General features: G+C 39.9%; 1 protein-coding gene across 41 annotated transcripts in view; it reads right to left on the reverse strand.

Moving 5' to 3' along the window:
• Nucleotides 1-19,759, reverse strand: part of RIMS2 (regulating synaptic membrane exocytosis 2) — a 478,194-nt gene that overhangs the window by 72,998 nt on the left and 385,437 nt on the right. For 27 of the 41 annotated variants that reach the window (XM_075270181.1, XM_075270178.1, XM_075270180.1 and 24 more), the window contains 3 exons: nucleotides 16,070-16,176; nucleotides 4,604-4,776; nucleotides 1,239-1,532 (listed from right to left, as the gene is read on the reverse strand). In XM_075270181.1, the coding sequence (XP_075126282.1) occupies nucleotides 1,239-1,532; nucleotides 4,604-4,776; nucleotides 16,070-16,176 (574 nt within the window). The remainder of the gene's footprint in view (nucleotides 1-1,238; nucleotides 1,533-4,603; nucleotides 4,777-16,069; nucleotides 16,177-19,759) is intronic. The other 14 variants (XM_075270194.1, XM_075270193.1, XM_075270210.1 and 11 more) reach the window with 1 other exon arrangement.

Genomic DNA, 19,759 nt, shown 5'->3' on the forward strand with positions numbered 1-19,759 from the left:
TAGATGTGACTGTGTATTGTAGATGCGACTGTGTATTGTAGATGCGACTGTGTATCGTAGATGTGACTGTGTATCGTAGATGTGACTGTGTATGGTAGATGTGACTGTGTATCGTAGATGTGACTGTGTATTGTTGAACAGGACCAACCTAAAACAAACCTTAGAGAAATTGTTCCTTGGTAAATAGTAACCACTGGGATAAGAGAGCATAACTGGAGATCTGCGCTCTGTACTTGGACCATGGTCGCTCCTTGCTGCTACAAAATGACACTGAATCACTGATCTCCTAACTGCTGCCCCTTTTCCACTGTGCAGTGGGGATCGGCACTGACCCTGCGTTCTACAAAAGGGGTAGCATGAGTGGGGCCACTGCCAATCCCTGCTGTCGCTAGTATAACACTTCAGTGCAAAAGGGGACAGCGGTCAAGAGAGCAGTGTAACTCCTGACCGCTGTCAGTATCATTATTCAGAAGCAAGGAGGAAGTTTCTTGTGGGCGCCTGAACCTCCAGTGGGGGCACTATACTGGACCGGGACACTAATATATTATTATACTGTATGAAGGACACAATATAGGAGCAATATACTGTATAGGGGCACTAAAAGGCATTAAAAAAACCCTAGAGCTGCACTCTCTATTAATGGTGCGCTATTCCCGTATTTCGCCCTTCATAGGGGAAGGGATGTCCTCTTTCTCCACTACTATTTGCCTTAGCAATAGAGCAAAGATAGCTGTAGCTAAAGATAATGGTGCCGGTAGTTTCAGCACCACTGTCAGAAGGGTGACAGCCTAGTGTCATTGTTGTGCTGGGGGGAACGCCTTCCCTAACAGTACAAGGCTATAAAAGAATACAATGAGGGAACGAGTGTTCCTTATACCCCAGTGAAGACGCTGAATTGTAAGGCCGGGCCTTCTGACAGTGGAGGGCTATCAGCACTGTCAGCCTTCTGCTCCAGCCAGTTGTCTTAGAGCAAGACACATAACTGCGGAAACATGGGTGATCTTCTAGGACACAGATTTTTTATTTTTTTTGCATATACATCTCAGTTTTAATAGTAATATGAGATAAAATGGGAGAGGAGGTTAAGGAAGAGGAAGGAATAGCTGTGTTTTTTTCATACATTTCCTATTATTAGTGTTTCTTTAAATGAAATGCAAATATAAATACTATGGGATGGGAAAGCCCAGGAGTACTATTATCTATCTAGGAGGATCGTGCAGTGAGGATGAACATGTTACCTGATATCATTCTCTGACAACCTCCTTGGCAGAGCCTCTTTGTGATTTTCTTCTGGCTCTTCGGGGTCATGCGTTTCCTTCTCAGCATGCAGGATCTCTTCCTCTATTGAGCCCTTACTTCCTCTCTTGGTTGAGTTCCCACTGGCTCTCTGAGACTCCTCCACTACTTTCTCACTATCCTCTTCCTCCCTTACTTCCTCCTCATCCTCCTCAGGAAAGCCCAGGTCCTTGTGGTTCTCCCCTCCCTGCCCACCCTGTCTCCTATAACTTCTTTCCCCCACGTCTCGCAATCTTCTAATGAGCCCAATGGACAAGAAGGAAAAGAAGCATGCAAGTAGAAAAGAAAAGCTCAGGGTTAGTGTCAAGAAAGAAACATGCAAAACATGCAGGATCTTAAATGTGAGGCTCTGTTCACACTGGTGGGATTAGAATGGAGTCAAGACAGGCTACATTCACATCTGCATCCAAGTCTTCGTTTAGAGACTCAGTTGCAGGGTCCACCTTAAATCACAGGACGAGAAAATCTTACACGTACAACTTTTTAGTCGGGGCCATCAGTTAAAAACAACAGACACCTAAAGGTTCCCGTTAAAGTCAATGGGGTCTGTGGGGCTCCATATGTACTTTAGCGGTCCGTTTATTTGTTGTTATATCCTCCAACGGACCAGAACAATGCACCGCGCTGCAACGCAGGCGTGATCCAAGCATAAAGCAGGCCACACTTTCCCACCGCATCCTGACAGACTCCTGAGCTATAATGGTGTCTGCCAGATTTTTGATGGTGTACTGATATTTTTCAATGCAAAGGTAAAGCTTTTCAGACTATGCTATTTTTTCCATCCAAACACATGAATTCCTGAAGGAAATTGCATCGAGCGAATGTGAACAGAGCCTTAAGGAAAGACATGCAAAATAATATACAAAATAAAAAGGGAACAATTTCTGAAAACCTCATCTCCATTTATAAGTACATGCACTTTATTCTATAACAGTCTGTGTGTTTCTACCCAGGAATTATGTTTCTTATCTTGAGAATATGTTCAGTAGAAAGTCCACAAAAAAATCATATTTTAGGATCCACTGCAAACCAGGCATATCCGTCATGGCTGCTGTAAGATCTGAAGCCCTGATGCGAGTGTGAGCTGAGGCAGAGCAACTACTTAGATCATGTCTTTGTATGTATGGCGGTACATTGATTTTGATTTCTTTTGTATCACAGTTTTATTACCAGTTATAGCTAAGGATATGCCATCACTGACCCTGAGAATGACTAAAGAGACTATATCGGTAACTGAAAGGCTGTCGAGAAACTGAAGTAGAAAATTTTGTGTTTGGATCCTCGTGGGTGGACCCTGACTAAAGTGATGTATGTTCTAGTGATATGTCATCACTTTACAAGATGGAACTATATAGCTAAAATGTAACACACAGACATGGACAAATGATTCCTCCAGTCATGTGACCAGTGTGAACCCACTTCTTGGAACCCCGCTGATCATATGGTGTATTGTAAGAATATGAGGGGCTGTCCTAAGAGACAGCAAACACAGGCACTGTTTTCCTAATTACATCCTGAATATTTTTCCCACAATCCCCCAGTGGAGCAGAAAAGGCTTGTAAGTTTCCATCCTGTAAAGGTGCACACTCCCTAAGAACTGTTATTATCTCCTGGTCCAAGAATACGACTGTAATCCATAAGACAATGATAACATGATCCTGGCTCTACCTACATTCGGATTCCTTAGACCGCTTGTCTATAATCTGTGGTTCTCTAGGTGTTGCAAAACTACACAACCTATCATACTCAGATTGTTACACTGACACATAGCGAATGAAGATGCATACTAAACATATGGCACTTGGATAACAAAAAAAAGGAGGTTCTGGGAGAGGAAGTCACTCCGTACAGGTGCAATTTAAGAAATCCGGCACTCTCATATACATGTAAAAGGATAACAAGCTCCAATTTTATTAACAATCCAGACCCGATTCATAAGATTTCGGTCACAATGCCCTTCATCAGACAAAGATTGCAGGGAGAATGTGCAGTAAAGAATGAAGCCATAGGAGGAAAGGCTGCATGGCTCTGGTGAAGGCTGTCTGAGCTGGATTGTGAATAAAATTGGAGCTTGTTATCCTTTTGCATGTAAATGAGAGTGCTGGATTGAATCTATTGTACATGGATAAAGAAGGCCAAAACTAATGCTGACATGGGATTGTTTTTTAGGTTTAGTGATGGGCAAAACGCTTAGGCCCCCTGCACACACTGAGTGCGGTTCCGATGTGGGGCTGAGATTGCAGCAGAATGCACTCGGGTGACATTATAGTGCATTCTGTTATGTATTAACCTCTATGGAGGGCTTCCTATTCATTCTGTTGGAAATGGAGCGGACACCACCATAGACATTAATTCATCAAGGAATACATCCGGGTGACACTCGGATGTCACTACAAGTGTCATCCAAGTGCATTCCACTGCAAACTTGGCCCCACATTGGAAGCACACTCCGTCATGTACTTGCGGCCTTAAAGGTGTTAGAGAAGACTAAAAAACACTGCCACAGCTGTCTACTGGTTGTGCCAGTTATTACAGCTTGGTTCCGTTGAAGTGAACAAACCTTAGCTGTAAAACCACACCGAGTGATTTTGAAAGAGAGCAGCCATATCTTTCTTATCCCATTAATTCACACTATGGGACGTGTCAGGTTCCTTTCCTTAGGCTGTATTCACACAGAGTAACGCCAGCTGTATTTTGTGTGCTTTTTGCACATAGCGCCGCATTAACGCCGGGCAACGCCACCGCTAAATAGCGCGGCGTACACGCGGTGTTAACGCGGCACTATGTGCAAAAAGCACACAAAAAACGGCTGGCGTTACTCTGTGTGAATACAGCCTAAGGGAGCGTTCACACTACCGTCGGTGTCCGACATGTAGTGTCCGCTCCTAGTGTCCGCTCAAAATCTGTCACGGACACTAGGAGCGGACACTAGATGTGTCCGTGACACCTGTCATTCACTTGAATGGGCATCGGGTGCGTTCTTTTGCACTCCGTGCCCGTCCTTCCCTGTCCCTGCATGCAGGGTTTTTCTGTCCGCTTGAGAAGTCGGACATCTTCTCTTGCGGACAGAGAAGGACGGGCACGGAGTGCAAAAGAACGCACCCGATGCCCATTCAAGTGAATGACAGGTGTCACGGACACATCTAGTGTCCGCTCCTAGTGTCCGTGACAGATTTTGAGCGGACACTAGGAGCGGACACTACATGTCGGACACCGACGGTAGTGTGAACGCCCCCTTAGACTGCACTAAGCATAACAGGGTGTAAGGATTTTGGCTGTGTATAGAGCGCACTATAACTCTGCTCACCTTATTTTGCTGTTCCCTCGCGGCCGTTCTGACTGCACAGACATGTAGCTGGTACTGCTGAAACGGGAGGCACTGCTTGTCCTGGACACAGCAGACACGTCACTCACATCGCTGTCTGAAGACTTGTTGGAGACATTGTCGGACCCTCTCTGTGGATCACGACCTGACCGATACTGAAAAAAAGATAATACACACTATTCAATATGCTGGAGACACAGACACTGGCTGACCTGTGAAAATGGAAGCTTCACCTGGATTATGTCCTGGAACATTGTACATTTCTATAATCTACAATCTACTATATATATATTTGTTACCATTGTTAAAGAGGTTGTCAGCATCATTTTCTTTCTTTTTTTTTTGTATAAATAACACCAATCTTATATATGGGCTGTATCTGGTATTCAGTCCCATCCAATTCTGCAGAGGACTACAGGAATGGAAAAAACTACGCACATGTGAATCCAGTGTTAGACAACCCCTTTAACATGACTCAGTCTCCGTGTCACACAAAACAAATGATTCCCATAAATTTTTCAACAATTTTTCATGTTCCTGCATATATCAATAAGTGACTGACAAAAAAAGTGAGGTCTAAGGCTGCATTCACACGGAGTAAACGCTGGCGTTTTTTGTGTGTTTTTTGCACATAGCGCCGCGTTTACGCCGCGTAGCGTCGCGTTAACGCCGCGTATACGCCGCGTTAACGCCGCGCTATTTAGCGGTGGCGTTGCCCGGCGTTAACGCGGCGTATACGCGGCGTTAACGCGACGCTACGCGGCGTAAACGCGGCGCTATGTGCAAAAAACACACAAAAAACGCCAGCGTTTACTCCGTGTGAATGCAGCCTAACACATCGGCCATCCTATACATGAACTTCCTCTTCCTCATTCAAAAGCGACTTCAGAGGAATAGTTCATTTCAAAGCAGCAAAAAATAAAATAAACCTCAGATTATTTTCTCTTCGCATGGGAAAAGAAGAAGGTGATGTCTGCAGGAACTTGTACAGAAGGGGCTGCCATTGTAATTTACCTGTTAGGAAGCCGCTTGTCATGTTCAGTCAATACAATGCATGAAATATGCTCTCCCTCTACCCTATATATCACAGAGCTCAGCTTCTCTCCTGTATCATATAACCCTATATATCACAGAGCTCAGCTTCTCTCCTGTATCATATAACCCTATATATCACAGAGCTCAGCTTCTCTCCTGTATCATATAACCCTATATATCACAGAGCTCAGCTTCTCTCCTGTATCATATAACCCTATATATCACAGAGCTCAGCTTCTCTCCTGTATCATATAACCCTATATATCACAGAGCTCAGCTTCTCTCCTGTATCATATAACCCTATATATCACAGAGCTCAGCTTCTCTCCTGTATCATATAACCCTATATATCACAGAGCTCAGCTTCACTCCTCTATCATATAACCCTATATATCACAGAACTCAGCTTCTCTCCTCTATCATATAACCCTATATATCACAGAGCTCAGCTTCTGTTCTCTATCATATAACCTATATATCACAGAGCTCAGCTTCTCCCCTCTATCATATAACCCTATATATCACAGAGCTCAGCTTCTCCCCTCTATCATATAACCCTATATATCACAGAGCTCAGCTTCTCTCCTATATTATATAATCCTATATATCACACAGCTCAGATTCTCTCCTATATAATATAACCCTATATATCACATAGCTCAGCTTCTCTCCTCTATCATATAACCCTATATATCACATAGCTCAGCTTCTCTCCTCTATCATATAACCCTATATATCACAGAGCTCAGCTTCTCTCCTCTATCATATAACCCTATATATCACAGAGCTCAGCTTCTCTCCTCTATCATATAACCCTATATATCACAGAGCTCAGCTTCTCCCCTCTATCATATAACCCTATATATCACAGAGCTCAGCTTCTCTCCTCTATCATATAACCCTATATATCACAGAGCTCAGCTTCTCTCCTCTATCATATAACCCTATATATCACATAGCTCAGCTTCTCTCCTCTATCATATAACCCTATATATCACATAGCTCAGCTTCTCTCCTCTATCATATAACCCTATATATCACAGAGCTCAGCTTCTCTCCTCTATCATATAACCCTATATATCACAGAGCTCAGCTTCTCTCCTCTATCATATAACCCTATATATCACAGAGCTCAGCTTCTCTCCTCTATCATATAACCCTATATATCACAGAACTCAGCTTCTCTCCTCTATCATATCCTGTTCTAAAAGAGGACAGCAGATGTTACCTGACAGATTTACTTTAAATCTCTATAAAAACCTGTATAGATATTAACCACAACATATACCATCCTCTATTCAGGATAAGCCTAAGCATATAGATGTGAACTGTTCTTTGTGCAGCCTGCAGGGTGATCTTCAGCATTAATGGTGGCACCTTGAACTAAAGTCAGATTAATTAGGGGCTTGGAAATTATACATTTTAGAGATATGTAGGAAGAACATCCTGTACCCATCAGCGTGTCTTCTACTAATTGCTAAGTAAATGGGCAGGAATATTTAGATAAGGCTTACTAATTTCCATTTGTTTTCTAAGCTTATATACTGTATATTCCAGGACTAAGTGTCATTAAAGACCATCATTTAATCAAAGGCGAAGCGGTTACAGTTTACGCTCCGCTCACACAATAATGGGGGTCATCACAATACTTTTTGGCAGTAATAACTTCCTAGTATGTGGCTGTTTTCTTGAATACAGGGATCCTGAATTTTTTTTTTTTCAATCCAAATTGTTTTTATCAAAGTTTTCTTTTTTAAGTATACAAATAGAGGAACAACAGAAAAAAGAAGCTATGGCATTGGGGTTTGCAAATTCACTATTGGCATTGGGGTTTCCAAACTGCTATGCTGTTCAGTGCATCTGTTCGGTGCATCCAGTGCCGCCCCCAAATAAATATTGGCAGCTCCCGATTTGCGGTGATCACAGGTGAAAATTGGTGCTTTGGCAAACATGACCACGTCCCTGGTGTGAATGACAGCTCATTTGCACACAAATTAAAAAGCTGATTTTATCACTACCAAGATTGCACTTTGAGACGAAAAAAATGTATGTCAACTGTTGGGATCCCCAGCGATCAGTAGAACAGGGGTCCGAAAGTTCCCTTGCACTGGCACTTCACATGCAGGGGATTTTCTGGCCCCAGTTCTACGAATCGCTGGGGTTTTTAATGGTCAGACCCCACAGTGATCTGATATGTATCCCCTATTATGTGGATAGAGGATAAGCGACTGTTAAGGCACATCCCCTTTAACAGTCCCCCTGCAAAATCCATTGTGTGAACTTTCACTGACTCTAGATCCACACTAGTGTTCGGCTCGGCATGGGGACATGAAAGATGGAGAGCCGATCTGTTTAAAAAGCGTTTACCCATGGACCCCATAGAGCAGTGATGGCGAACCTATGGCACATATATCAAAGGTGAAACACTAAGACATTTTGGGTGACACACATTGTCCGAACCAAGCGGTATCCACCTCAAAAGGTAATCCATCTATAATCTGAGCAGGACACTCCGCCGCAGATTCTGCCTAATATCTGACACTGTTGTATGTTGGCCCACACCATAGAAGTCAACAGATAAGATCTTATTGTGATGGCTTTGTATATACTGAGCTTTATATCATTACTGTCCATTAGAGTAAAATAGATTGTCCAAACCAGACAACCCCTTTAATGACTTTCACACATTGACCCCTTTATATGACGGATGTGTTATGAGACAGTGTAGGAGTTTCAGCGCATTACTTTTCTCTCTGAAATAGAAGGTTAAATGAGGTAAAATAGATCTGATGTGAATGATAATCTGCAATTACTGCTGAAACTGTGGAAGAACGATGAATATATATTCCTGCTAGAGACATACAGCTGGCATCCTACAAAACAGTACTCAGCCAGCCGGGTAACAGCTTGCACTTTGTGCCTTACTTCTAATATATGAAAGGATATGTACAGGCTAGAATCAGACAGAAAATACTGATAGAAAATGCTAAGTAGTGATAATCTTCGCTCACATCAAGGAGATATAGTCAGTGCGGATGAGGCTTCTGGACCATGACATGGATAGATGCAATCCTCCTATGTATTTAGAAGATGGGTAGAGTATTCTTAAAAGGATATGTCTATTTTACAACCATGTATTCTAAGGCTGAGTTCACATGGGGTACTTTGGTCAGGATTTTGAGGCCGTATCCGCCTCAAAATCCTGACCAAAAAGATGGCTCCCATTGAAATCAATGGGAGCCGGTCAGTTCTTTTTTCCGGGAGCGGTTTGTTCCGGCTCCTGGAAAAAAGAAGCGAGATGATCATTCTTCAGATGGAGTTGCCTTGCGAATCCGCCTGAAGACACTCCCTCCTCCTGACTAGGCCCATTCATTTGGGCCTAATCCGGAGCAGAGTGCGCAACTGGATGCCATTGGACTGTACCGGCACCCAGTCGCAGCTACCCGTATTTTGGACTGGAACCTGAAGCGGCCTCTGGCTTAAGGCTTAAAAAAGCCCAAAATAAACTATGCAACTATGCACCATCTTAAATGAAAATATGCTACTGGTTATATACAATTCAGCACATATGCAAATATCCAGCTCACCCCAATTCCATATGAAACAAAGTTCCTGGGCTGCACGGATGCGGATAGACTCCAATCCACACTGATACGATGTCTGATAGTAGAAGGATCCAGCGTCACCAGGTAAGTAAAATATAACTTTTATTTTTCCATTTTAAAAGTTTACAGCATTCCAATTAGATGGCAAGCATATACGAATGGAGAAACACTGCTACGCGTTTCGGGACCTTCCTCGTCCCTTCGTCATGGCATACTGATTTTTAATCAACCTGAGGCTTTTATACACTAATTAAAAACACCCCACGCCCATAAAAACTTTTAACTCCATACGGTAAATATGTTTGCACATCTATAACCTTCAACAAAATACATATAAACAAAGTCCCTTTATCCATTAAGTTTTATACTCATGTTAGCCATATTATTTATACAACATTATTTTTATAATCATTACATGTAAACACCGCCTTTTATATTGAATCTATCATATTATATCCTACTATTCAATAAGATGTCGATCTTTACCAAAAGATTCCTCCTTCACAGTTCAAATTGCATTTACAAAAGTTCCTATCATAATTATATAACCCTAGGCTATCTATATATAAATGCCTACCTTTGGACTGCAGTCGGTATGAATACACCTAGACTTCCTAACTTCCACGGTTTGTTGTTATGTTGTCCGGTCACGTGACTAATACTAACCCCACCTTCTCCTGTCACATGATCGGACAGACTGAAATCATATGCAATGTTATAGATCTCATGTATTGACTGCGAGAATGTATCCACTTCTAAACTACACTCCTTCACAGGTACAACATTATTTCGAACTCAACCTTTTTTTTAAGAGTCATATATTGTATTAGTGAATCGTCATCTATGATTATTGATAGATATACGCTAAATCAGATCGAATATTTAACCCGTGAGGATGACGTGTATTAAGCGTCATGATCCAGTATGCTTCTCGGGTTAAAAGTTTTTTTCGCCAATTCCCTCCTCTAATCGGCTTCACTACTTGTTCTATTGCGTAATATACCAAAGATGAGGTATCTCCCCCATGTATTTCAGAAAAGTGACGGGACACACCTGACATATTTTCTTTGTTCTTACTACTGTCATAAATATGTTCTGATACTCGTATTTTCACATTACGGATAGAACAACCTACATATAACAACTGACATTTGATGCATTCAACAATGTATATTATATGATGGCTCATACAATTTAAAAAATGTTTGATCTGATAAGTTTTTTTATTTTTTGAATCTGAAAAAACATGCGTTTTTTTAACATAATGACACATGTTACACCGTGGCATACCACATTTGAAAAAACCTTTAATTTTAAGCCAAGTTTCTGATGGATGATGTTCATCATTTACAAATAAACTTGGAGACAACATGTCACCCAATGAATGTCCTCGTCTCGCTACACATTGTACTCCTGTGTTTAACAATTTATACGTAATGGGATCCTGATACAAAATAGGGATATTTTGTTTAAAAATTTGTTTAATTTTATTGTATTGTCTGCTAAATGGAGTTGAAAAAACCAATTTACCATTAAAATTTTGTTTAGTAAATCTTTGTTTGGAATTTTTTAATAAAGACTCCCGTGTCCTGCTTTCAACTATTTTCACTGCCCGTTGTATCGACCAGTTAGGGTAACCCCTATTTTTTAGTCTTTTAACTGTGATATCACGTTGTTCTTTATAAGTCACATCAGTTGAACATGTTCAGCGGGTTCTAATAAGTTCTCCCACAGGGACCGCCTTCAGTGTGTGCATGGGATGATGACTATTAGCCCGTAATAAAGTGTTACCCGCTAATTTTTTTCGAAAGATACTAGTATCAATCCTCTCCCTTTCCTCATTCCCCTCTAAGTTCACATCCAAAAATGATATGTTTTTGGGGTGGTGAGATAAAGTAAAGGTCAAACCCATCTGATTAGCATTAAAATAGGATATAAGGTCTGGCACGGACATAGACGAGCCCTGCCAAATAATAAGGACATCGTCTATGTACCGTCCGTACCAGACCACCTCCTTATAAAACGGGTTGACCTCTGAAAAAATACAATGTTCCTCCCACCACCCCAAAACAAGGTTAGCTACTGACGGTGAAAACGGCGCCCCCATAGGGGCACCTTTGATTTGTAAATAGTAATCTTTATCAAAGAGGAAAAAATTATGAGATAATAGAAATGATGTTACTTCAATAATATATTCCCTCAATATGTCAGAGAAATTACTATATTCACCTAGATGATATTGTAATGCTTTAATAATCATTGTATGGGGTATATTGGAATATAAAGCCTGGATGTCACTTGTAATCCAGGAAAAGTTTTTTTGCCATTTGATTTTATCCATCATATTCAAAAGCATTTTAGTATCCTGTATGTATCCAGGCATTCTGAATACTAGTTGTTGCAACATTGAGTCGAGCCATGAACAAAGCTTTTCATTTAATGATCCTATTCCAGCCACAATGGGCCGGAATGGGATCGGTGTAACATCTTTATGGGTTTTAGGAATCCCGTGAAAAATAGCAAAAGAATAGCAAAGAATAGCAAAATTTCTTTCTTTTATGTAATTGCGTTTAGGATATGGTGTAGACGACGTCGTATTAGAACTAGATGCATCCGAATTAGTGTCAGCACTTTGTGTTGATTCGGAATAATCTGATCCAGGTTCTGATGAGACGGACACTAATTATGTAATGGTGAAAAAGAATGTGGAAAAAAAAGTAGATAATGTGGAGCAAACTATCATAAATATTAAAAAAAAGAAATTCATGAGGGATACTAATGACTATACTACGGGTTTTGTATACCAAAAAAAGAAAGATTATAATGATACAACTCCAAGATCCATTTTAAAAAAACGGAATTTTTCAGGAAAATACAGACGTAAGGTGTCTTTTTCTTCATCAGAACCTGGATCAGATTATTCCGAATCAACACAAAGTGACACTAATTCGGATGCATCTAGTTCTAATACGACGTCGTCTACACCATATCCTAAACGCAATTACATAAAAGAAAGAAATTTTTCGACAAAAAACGATCGAGAAGAGCGGGAAGGAAACACAAGTCACAGTTCAAGATATCCAACCCGCTCCAATCGACGATATTAGAACAGTCGAATGAGATATGTGATGTAAAACAATGTGTGTCAAATAATGTGGTTAATTTATCATCATATCAGCCATCAGGGGAGGAAATTAATATCTTGGCTAAAGGTATGGGTTTCGTACCCAGCCAGGATTTTGATCTTTTTCGTACTATACTTGATATTAACAAATTTGTTAGACTACTTACGGTTAAAAGACATTTTTATAATAATCATAATAATAATGATAATGAACAGTTGTCTAAAAAAGTGGATGATATGATGATTGATGTGGTCAATGTTGAAGGTATGGGTAATTCACAAGGTATAGAATACGACAATATGAAGGAAAGTTTTATGTTTCAGGAACAAATATCAGTGTTGAACCTCAATCAATTACAAAATGAAAGTGTATCTCCCAATGATAAGTCTATTCATACGGTGGGAGTTGTGGGCACGAATCCGTCCTTTTATCCCTTGGGGTCCCGGGCTCCTGCCTATGCCCTGTTCCAGCAGGCCATGGAGCGGGACCTCGGGACCCTAAGGGATACAGTTATAAAAAATAGGTCGGTAGGCAATTTAACTCGTAAAGAACAATTAGCGCTAGACAGTCTAAAAAACCAAAAAGGTCTGGTATTTAAAAAGACAGATAAGGATGGGAGAGTGGCAATTATGGATAAAGAATTTTACAAGGAAGGATGTTTGAAAATATTACAGGATAATTCAACATATAGAAAATTAGATAGAGATCCAACTAATGTATTTTTGAATTCTTTAAATAACTTGGTACAAAAGGGAGTAAGGATAGGAATTTTTTCTGCTGAACAATCAAAATATCTAATACCAGAATTTCCTGTAGTTGCTATTTTTCACGGGGTTCCTAAAACCCATAAAGATGTTACACCGATCCCATTCCGGCCCATTGTGGCTGGAATAGGATCATTAAATGAAAAGCTTTGTTCATGGCTCGACTCAATGTTGCAACAACTAGTATTCAGAATGCCTGGATACATACAGGATACTAAAATGCTTTTGAATATGATGGATAAAATCAAATGGCAAAAAAACTTTTCCTGGATTACAAGTGACATCCAGGCTTTATATTCCAATATACCCCATACAATGATTATTAAAGCATTACAATATCATCTAGGTGAATATAGTAATTTCTCTGACATATTGAGGGAATATATTATTGAAGTAACATCATTTCTATTATCTCATAATTTTTTCCTCTTTGATAAAGATTACTATTTACAAATCAAAGGTGCCCCTATGGGGGCGCCGTTTTCACCGTCAGTAGCTAACCTTGTTTTGGGGTGGTGGGAGGAACATTGTATTTTTTCAGAGGTCAACCCGTTTTATAAGGAGGTGGTCTGGTACGGACGGTACATAGACGATGTCCTTATTATTTGGCAGGGCTCGTCTATGTCCGTGCCAGACCTTATATCCTATTTTAATGCTAATCAGATGGGTTTGACCTTTACTTTATCTCACCACCCCAAAAACATATCATTTTTGGATGTGAACTTAGAGGGGAATGAGGAAAGGGAGAGGATTGATACTAGTATCTTTAGAAAAAAATTAGCGGGTAACACTTTATTACGGGCTAATAGTCATCATCCCATGCACACACTGAAGGCGGTCCCTGTGGGAGAACTTATTAGAACCCGCCGAACATGTTCAACTGATGTGACTTATAAAGAACAACGTGATATCACAGTTAAAAGATTAAAAAAATAGGGGTTACCCTAACTGGTCGATACAACGGGCAGTGAAAATAGTTGAAAGCAGGACACGGGAGTCTTTATTAAAAAATTCCAAACAAAGATTTACTAAACAAAATTTTAATGGTAAATTGGTTTTTTCAACTCCATTTAGCAGACAATACAATAAAATTAAACAAATTTTTAAACAAAATATCCCTATTTTGTATCAGGATCCCATTACGTATAAATTGTTAAACACAGGAGTACAATGTGTAGCGAGACGAGGACATTCATTGGGTGACATGTTGTCTCCAAGTTTATTTGTAAATGATGAACATCATCCATCAGAAACTTGGCTTAAAATTAAAGGTTTTTTCAAATGTGGTATGCCACGGTGTAACATGTGTCATTATGTTAAAAAAACGCATGTTTTTTCAGATTCAAAAAATAAAAAAACTTATCAGATCAAACATTTTTTAAATTGTATGAGCCATCATATAATATACATTGTTGAATGCATCAAATGTCAGTTGTTATATGTAGGTTGTTCTATCCGTAATGTGAAAATACGAGTATCAGAACATATTTATGACAGTAGTAAGAACAAAGAAAATATGTCAGGTGTGTCCCGTCACTTTTCTGAAATACATGGGGGAGATACCTCATCTTTGGTATATTACGCAATAGAACAAGTAGTGAAGCCGATTAGAGGAGGGAATTGGCGAAAAAAACTTTTAACCCGAGAAGCATACTGGATCATGACGCTTAATACACGTCATCCTCACGGGTTAAATATTCGATCTGATTTAGCGTATATCTATCAATAATCATAGATGACGATTCACTAATACAATATATGACTCTTAAAAAAAAGGTTGAGTTCGAAATAATGTTGTACCTGTGAAGGAGTGTAGTTTAGAAGTGGATACATTCTCGCAGTCAATACATGAGATCTATAACATTGCATATGATTTCAGTCTGTCCGATCATGTGACAGGAGAAGGTGGGGTTAGTATTAGTCACGTGACCGGACAACATAACAACAAACCGTGGAAGTTAGGAAGTCTAGGTGTATTCATACCGACTGCAGTCCAAAGGTAGGCATTTATATATAGATAGCCTAGGGTTATATAATTATGATAGGAACTTTTGTAAATGCAATTTGAACTGTGAAGGAGGAATCTTTTGGTAAAGATCGACATCTTATTGAATAGTAGGATATAATATGATAGATTCAATATAAAAGGCGGTGTTTACATGTAATGATTATAAAAATAATGTTGTATAAATAATATGGCTAACATGAGTATAAAACTTAATGGATAAAGGGACTTTGTTTATATGTATTTTGTTGAAGGTTATAGATGTGCAAACATATTTACCGTATGGAGTTAAAAGTTTTTATGGGCGTGGGGTGTTTTTAATTAGTGTATAAAAGCCTCAGGTTGATTAAAAATCAGTATGCCATGACGAAGGGACGAGGAAGGTCCCGAAACGCGTAGCAGTGTTTCTCCATTCGTATATGCTTGCCATCTAATTGGAATGCTGTAAACTTTTAAAATGGAAAAATAAAAGTTATATTTTACTTACCTGGTGACGCTGGATCCTTCTACTATCAGACATGCTACTGGTTATGCCGACACTTCTAGGTGTCTCTATAGGTGCAAACAAACCTTCATAAGGCTCCATTCACACTGAGTAACGCTGGCGTTTTTTGTGCTTATTTTGGCACGTAGCGCCGCGTAAACGTCGCGTTTACGCTGTACAACGCGACCGCAAAATAGCTCGGCGCAAATGCGGCGCTACGTGCCAAAATAAGCACAAAAAACGCCAGCGTTACTCAGTGTGAATGGAGCCTAAATCTGATTCCACAATTCCAGATGCAACAGAGTTGACCTGAACTTCTGGAATGTAGGTTATATTACACAGAACACGAGGTGTATAGGACGGTAAGTATTGGGGTAAGTGAGGAATACACAATATACAGTGTCCCCTATGAGGAAGATCTCCTCCATACCTTGGAATGATAATCTTTCTCTAGCCTTGAGTCTGACCCCGCCACCTGCTTGTACTTGTTCATCTTCATTTTCATCTGTCGATTTCTCTCTTCTACATCCATTGAACCTGTCCAGAGCAAAAGAAAGCGATTACTAGCAAACTATAGGGTATAAGCGATTTCTATATAAAATAAGTCAACTTTTATTGATGCGACCACTTAATGAAATGATGTCTCACCCCCTGTAATGCTGTAGAGTCTACACAAGCTGGAAAATCTGACGCATCAACATTACAACAGTGGAGACATTCACTTCTGGGTGTTTGATATTGGTCGGCCATATTTTTAAAGGGGTTGTCTGGGACTATGATATTGAGCGCCACTTCCTCTTCTTAGGCCAGTGACATTACTTCCATTGGTCACATGGCCATTCAAACGTGACCGTAAATGGTACTGCAGCTTGTTCCTAAGCTATAATAGCATTCACAGCCACTATATAATGTACACAGCTTTCCAAAGAGCCACATCCCCTTTATTGAGCCAGTCAGTGGGGATTCTAGGAGTAGGAAGGATCGGCCATCAATATTTCAGTTCCAGAAAGCTCCTTGAGGCCGGGGCGTTTTACAGTCCCTGCAAAGTGAATCCCGGTGAATTTTAGCGAATCCTATCCACACATTGCAGAAAAATACGCACAGCAGACAAACTACGATTTCCAAAACCATTGCGATTTTAGAAATCGTAGCATGTCAATAATGCCTATAGTTTCCCTATAGGTATAATGGAAACAGAAAGAGTTTCTGTGACAAGTGCTGCAGGTAAAACAATGGTGCGCTGCCGTCGCAGTGTTTCCCACAGCGCTCTTTTGCTGCGGCCCACTCCATAGGGCCTTAGACTAAGTCTTTGCATAGGGAAACACAGTGGTAAAAGACGCAGTGGAAACGCATCACATTTTATTCCTGCAACGTTATTCTGTAGGGTTTCTCCTGTGCTTTTGAACATGTAGCACTACGTTTTTTTTCCAGTGTCTGGATGAGATGAACCAAAATTTGATTCACTTTCCTTTTACTGTAAAACTCAAAAAACTCTTAGGCTGAGGCCGCACATTGCAAAATTGCTGATTTTCTTGTTGCAGATTTTGCTGATTTTTTTTTAAATTTTTTTTTAAATCCACTCTTTCTAGCAAAATATGCAGCAAAATCCTGCTTTCCCACAATGTGTGGCCTCACCTTCAATATGATGATAAGGATTAAAAAAAAACATGGCAACTCCTATCGAAAACATGTGCACATGTTATGTGTGGTGCTGCAGCTCTGCTACAGTCACATTGTTAGCGGGTGTTCACACTAGCGTCGGTGTCCAACAGCTAGTGTCCGATGCTAATGTCCGCGCAAGATAGTAACGGGCGCAGCTAGTGTCCGATGCTAAAATCTCGCGCGGCCATTAGCATCGGACACTAGCTGTCGGACACCGACGCTAGTGTGAACCCAGCTTCAGAGCCAAGCTGCAATACCAGTTATAACCCATGGACAGGGGTGGCACTGTGTTTGGAAAAAAAAAAAATCAGCCATGGTTTTCTAACCCTGGAAAACCCTTTAATAGACCGCACTGTGTATCATAAATGCTCAAAACTCAAGGAAATACTAAAAGCAAACAGCCATGACTTTACTATTAAGATCTACTAAGTCCAGCCATGCAAGACCTGCAGAGTAGATGATGAGCAATGTAATCCTAAGGCTCTATTCAGATCACGCTTTTTTACATCTGTTTAATGGATGCAGAAAAACAGACGCAAACAGATCAATGTATTTAAAAAAAGGATCAGATTCTGTCCGTTTTTTTAAGGAAACGGATGTTTTTGATCTTTTTTTTTTTAAACATTGATGTCTATGTAAATAGATGGCCAACCATTAGCATCCGTTTCTTTAATGTCATCTGAATAGAGCCTTACACTGCATCATATGACCCCATTCAATGCACTGTAAGCAAAGACCCCGGTTGTTGCATGTTGAATGTGGTTTGCAGCAACTTCACATCCCATGAAACTTTGCAATGAGGAAATGCCTAGTTGTAAAAGCAACGGAGACCACAAAATACAGAGACATGATACTTTGCAATGGAAATCAGTGTTGTAGCATCCCCTGCCAGCCAAGTCTTAGCAACAACATCTATTAATAGTCCTTGGTATTGTATCACCATCACCTGGTGCAGTGTATACAGCTAGATTGTCATGATAGATAGATAGATAGATAGATAGATAGATAGATAGATAGATAGATAGATAGATAGATAGGAGATAGATAGATAGATAGATAAGAGTATAGATAGATAAGAGTATAGATAGATAGATAGATAAATAGATAGATAGATAGATAGATAGATAGATAGATAGATAGATAGATAGATAGGAGTATAGATAGATAGATAGATAGATAGATAGATAGATAGATAGATAGATAGATAGATATGAGATAGATAGATAGATAGATAAGAGTATAGATAGATAGATAAGAGTATAGATAGATAGATAGATAGATAGATAGATAGATAGATAGGAGATAGATAGATAGATAGATAGATAGATAGATAGATGATAGGTAGATGATAGACACTGTACATGAGACAGATGAGGAATATGTTGGTGATACATAATTTGAGATTATATTATAATACATAAATACTGTGGATAGATAGATGGATAATCTGACACTAATAGTAGCACACCTTGTATTCATATAAAATATAGATACTTTCCATTATGTTATTACAGCCTAGACCAAATGTGAAATATCTTGGTATGACCTCATTCCAGTTAGCAGGACCATGTACTTGGTCACTGACAGCATCAGACAAGTTCTGAGTTGCGCTATATTACACCAATACCATACATCAGTGCGTCTTTCTATCGGTCACACAATGAATGTATTACCACCTCCCTTCTCCTCATTGTCCCATTGAAATCTATATGGCAGTGGCGGGTAAACACTACCACGAACAGTACTGTCTTGGTAGCAGTGACCAGCGATCCCCACAGGATCTGATACTGATGGCCTATTCTAAGGATAGGCTATGAATGTTATAAAGCAATTAACTCCTTTAAGGAAATCTGTTTCCTTCTCTACTTATTTGGCTGCTATCTTCCTCTGTGTGTTCACTTAGTGTATTTGTTTACATAGAGTCTGTATTCATACTCAGCTGACACACAGAACTCTATGAACATGGGAGGGGAAAAGGAGATTGCTAATGGATTTATTGCCTCATTCTATACATTGGAAGACTAGGATATTGAAGATACAGCACGTATGAAATCTATAAAATTCTGAAAGTGACTCAATCCAAGACCTCCAAGTGTGAATAGATATCACGGTGGATCTGGGGGTATATACGTTCTGCTGCCAAGAATTAATTCCTTTGCTAAGAGCTGGAGAATATAGTGATATGGAAATGATACATCTTGTCAAAGACAGAACAAAACGGTCCTATTAATATGCAATGGTGCTCAGAAATTTGGTCTCCTCCAGGAACCTAAGGGGTACATTTATCATTTAGCTCCATCTTAAAAAATAGGACATGATTCAGAGGGTATTAATCTCACAGTTGTCATTGTGAGCCGCCGTCTTCTGGGATATCACAGCGAACAGGACAAAAATGATCAATATATAGAAAGACATCCTTGTCGGTATTATTAAAGGGCACAGAGGGGATATAAAGAAG

Source organism: Leptodactylus fuscus, chromosome 4, assembly GCF_031893055.1.
Source record: "Leptodactylus fuscus isolate aLepFus1 chromosome 4, aLepFus1.hap2, whole genome shotgun sequence".
NCBI lineage: Eukaryota > Metazoa > Chordata > Amphibia > Anura > Leptodactylidae > Leptodactylus > Leptodactylus fuscus.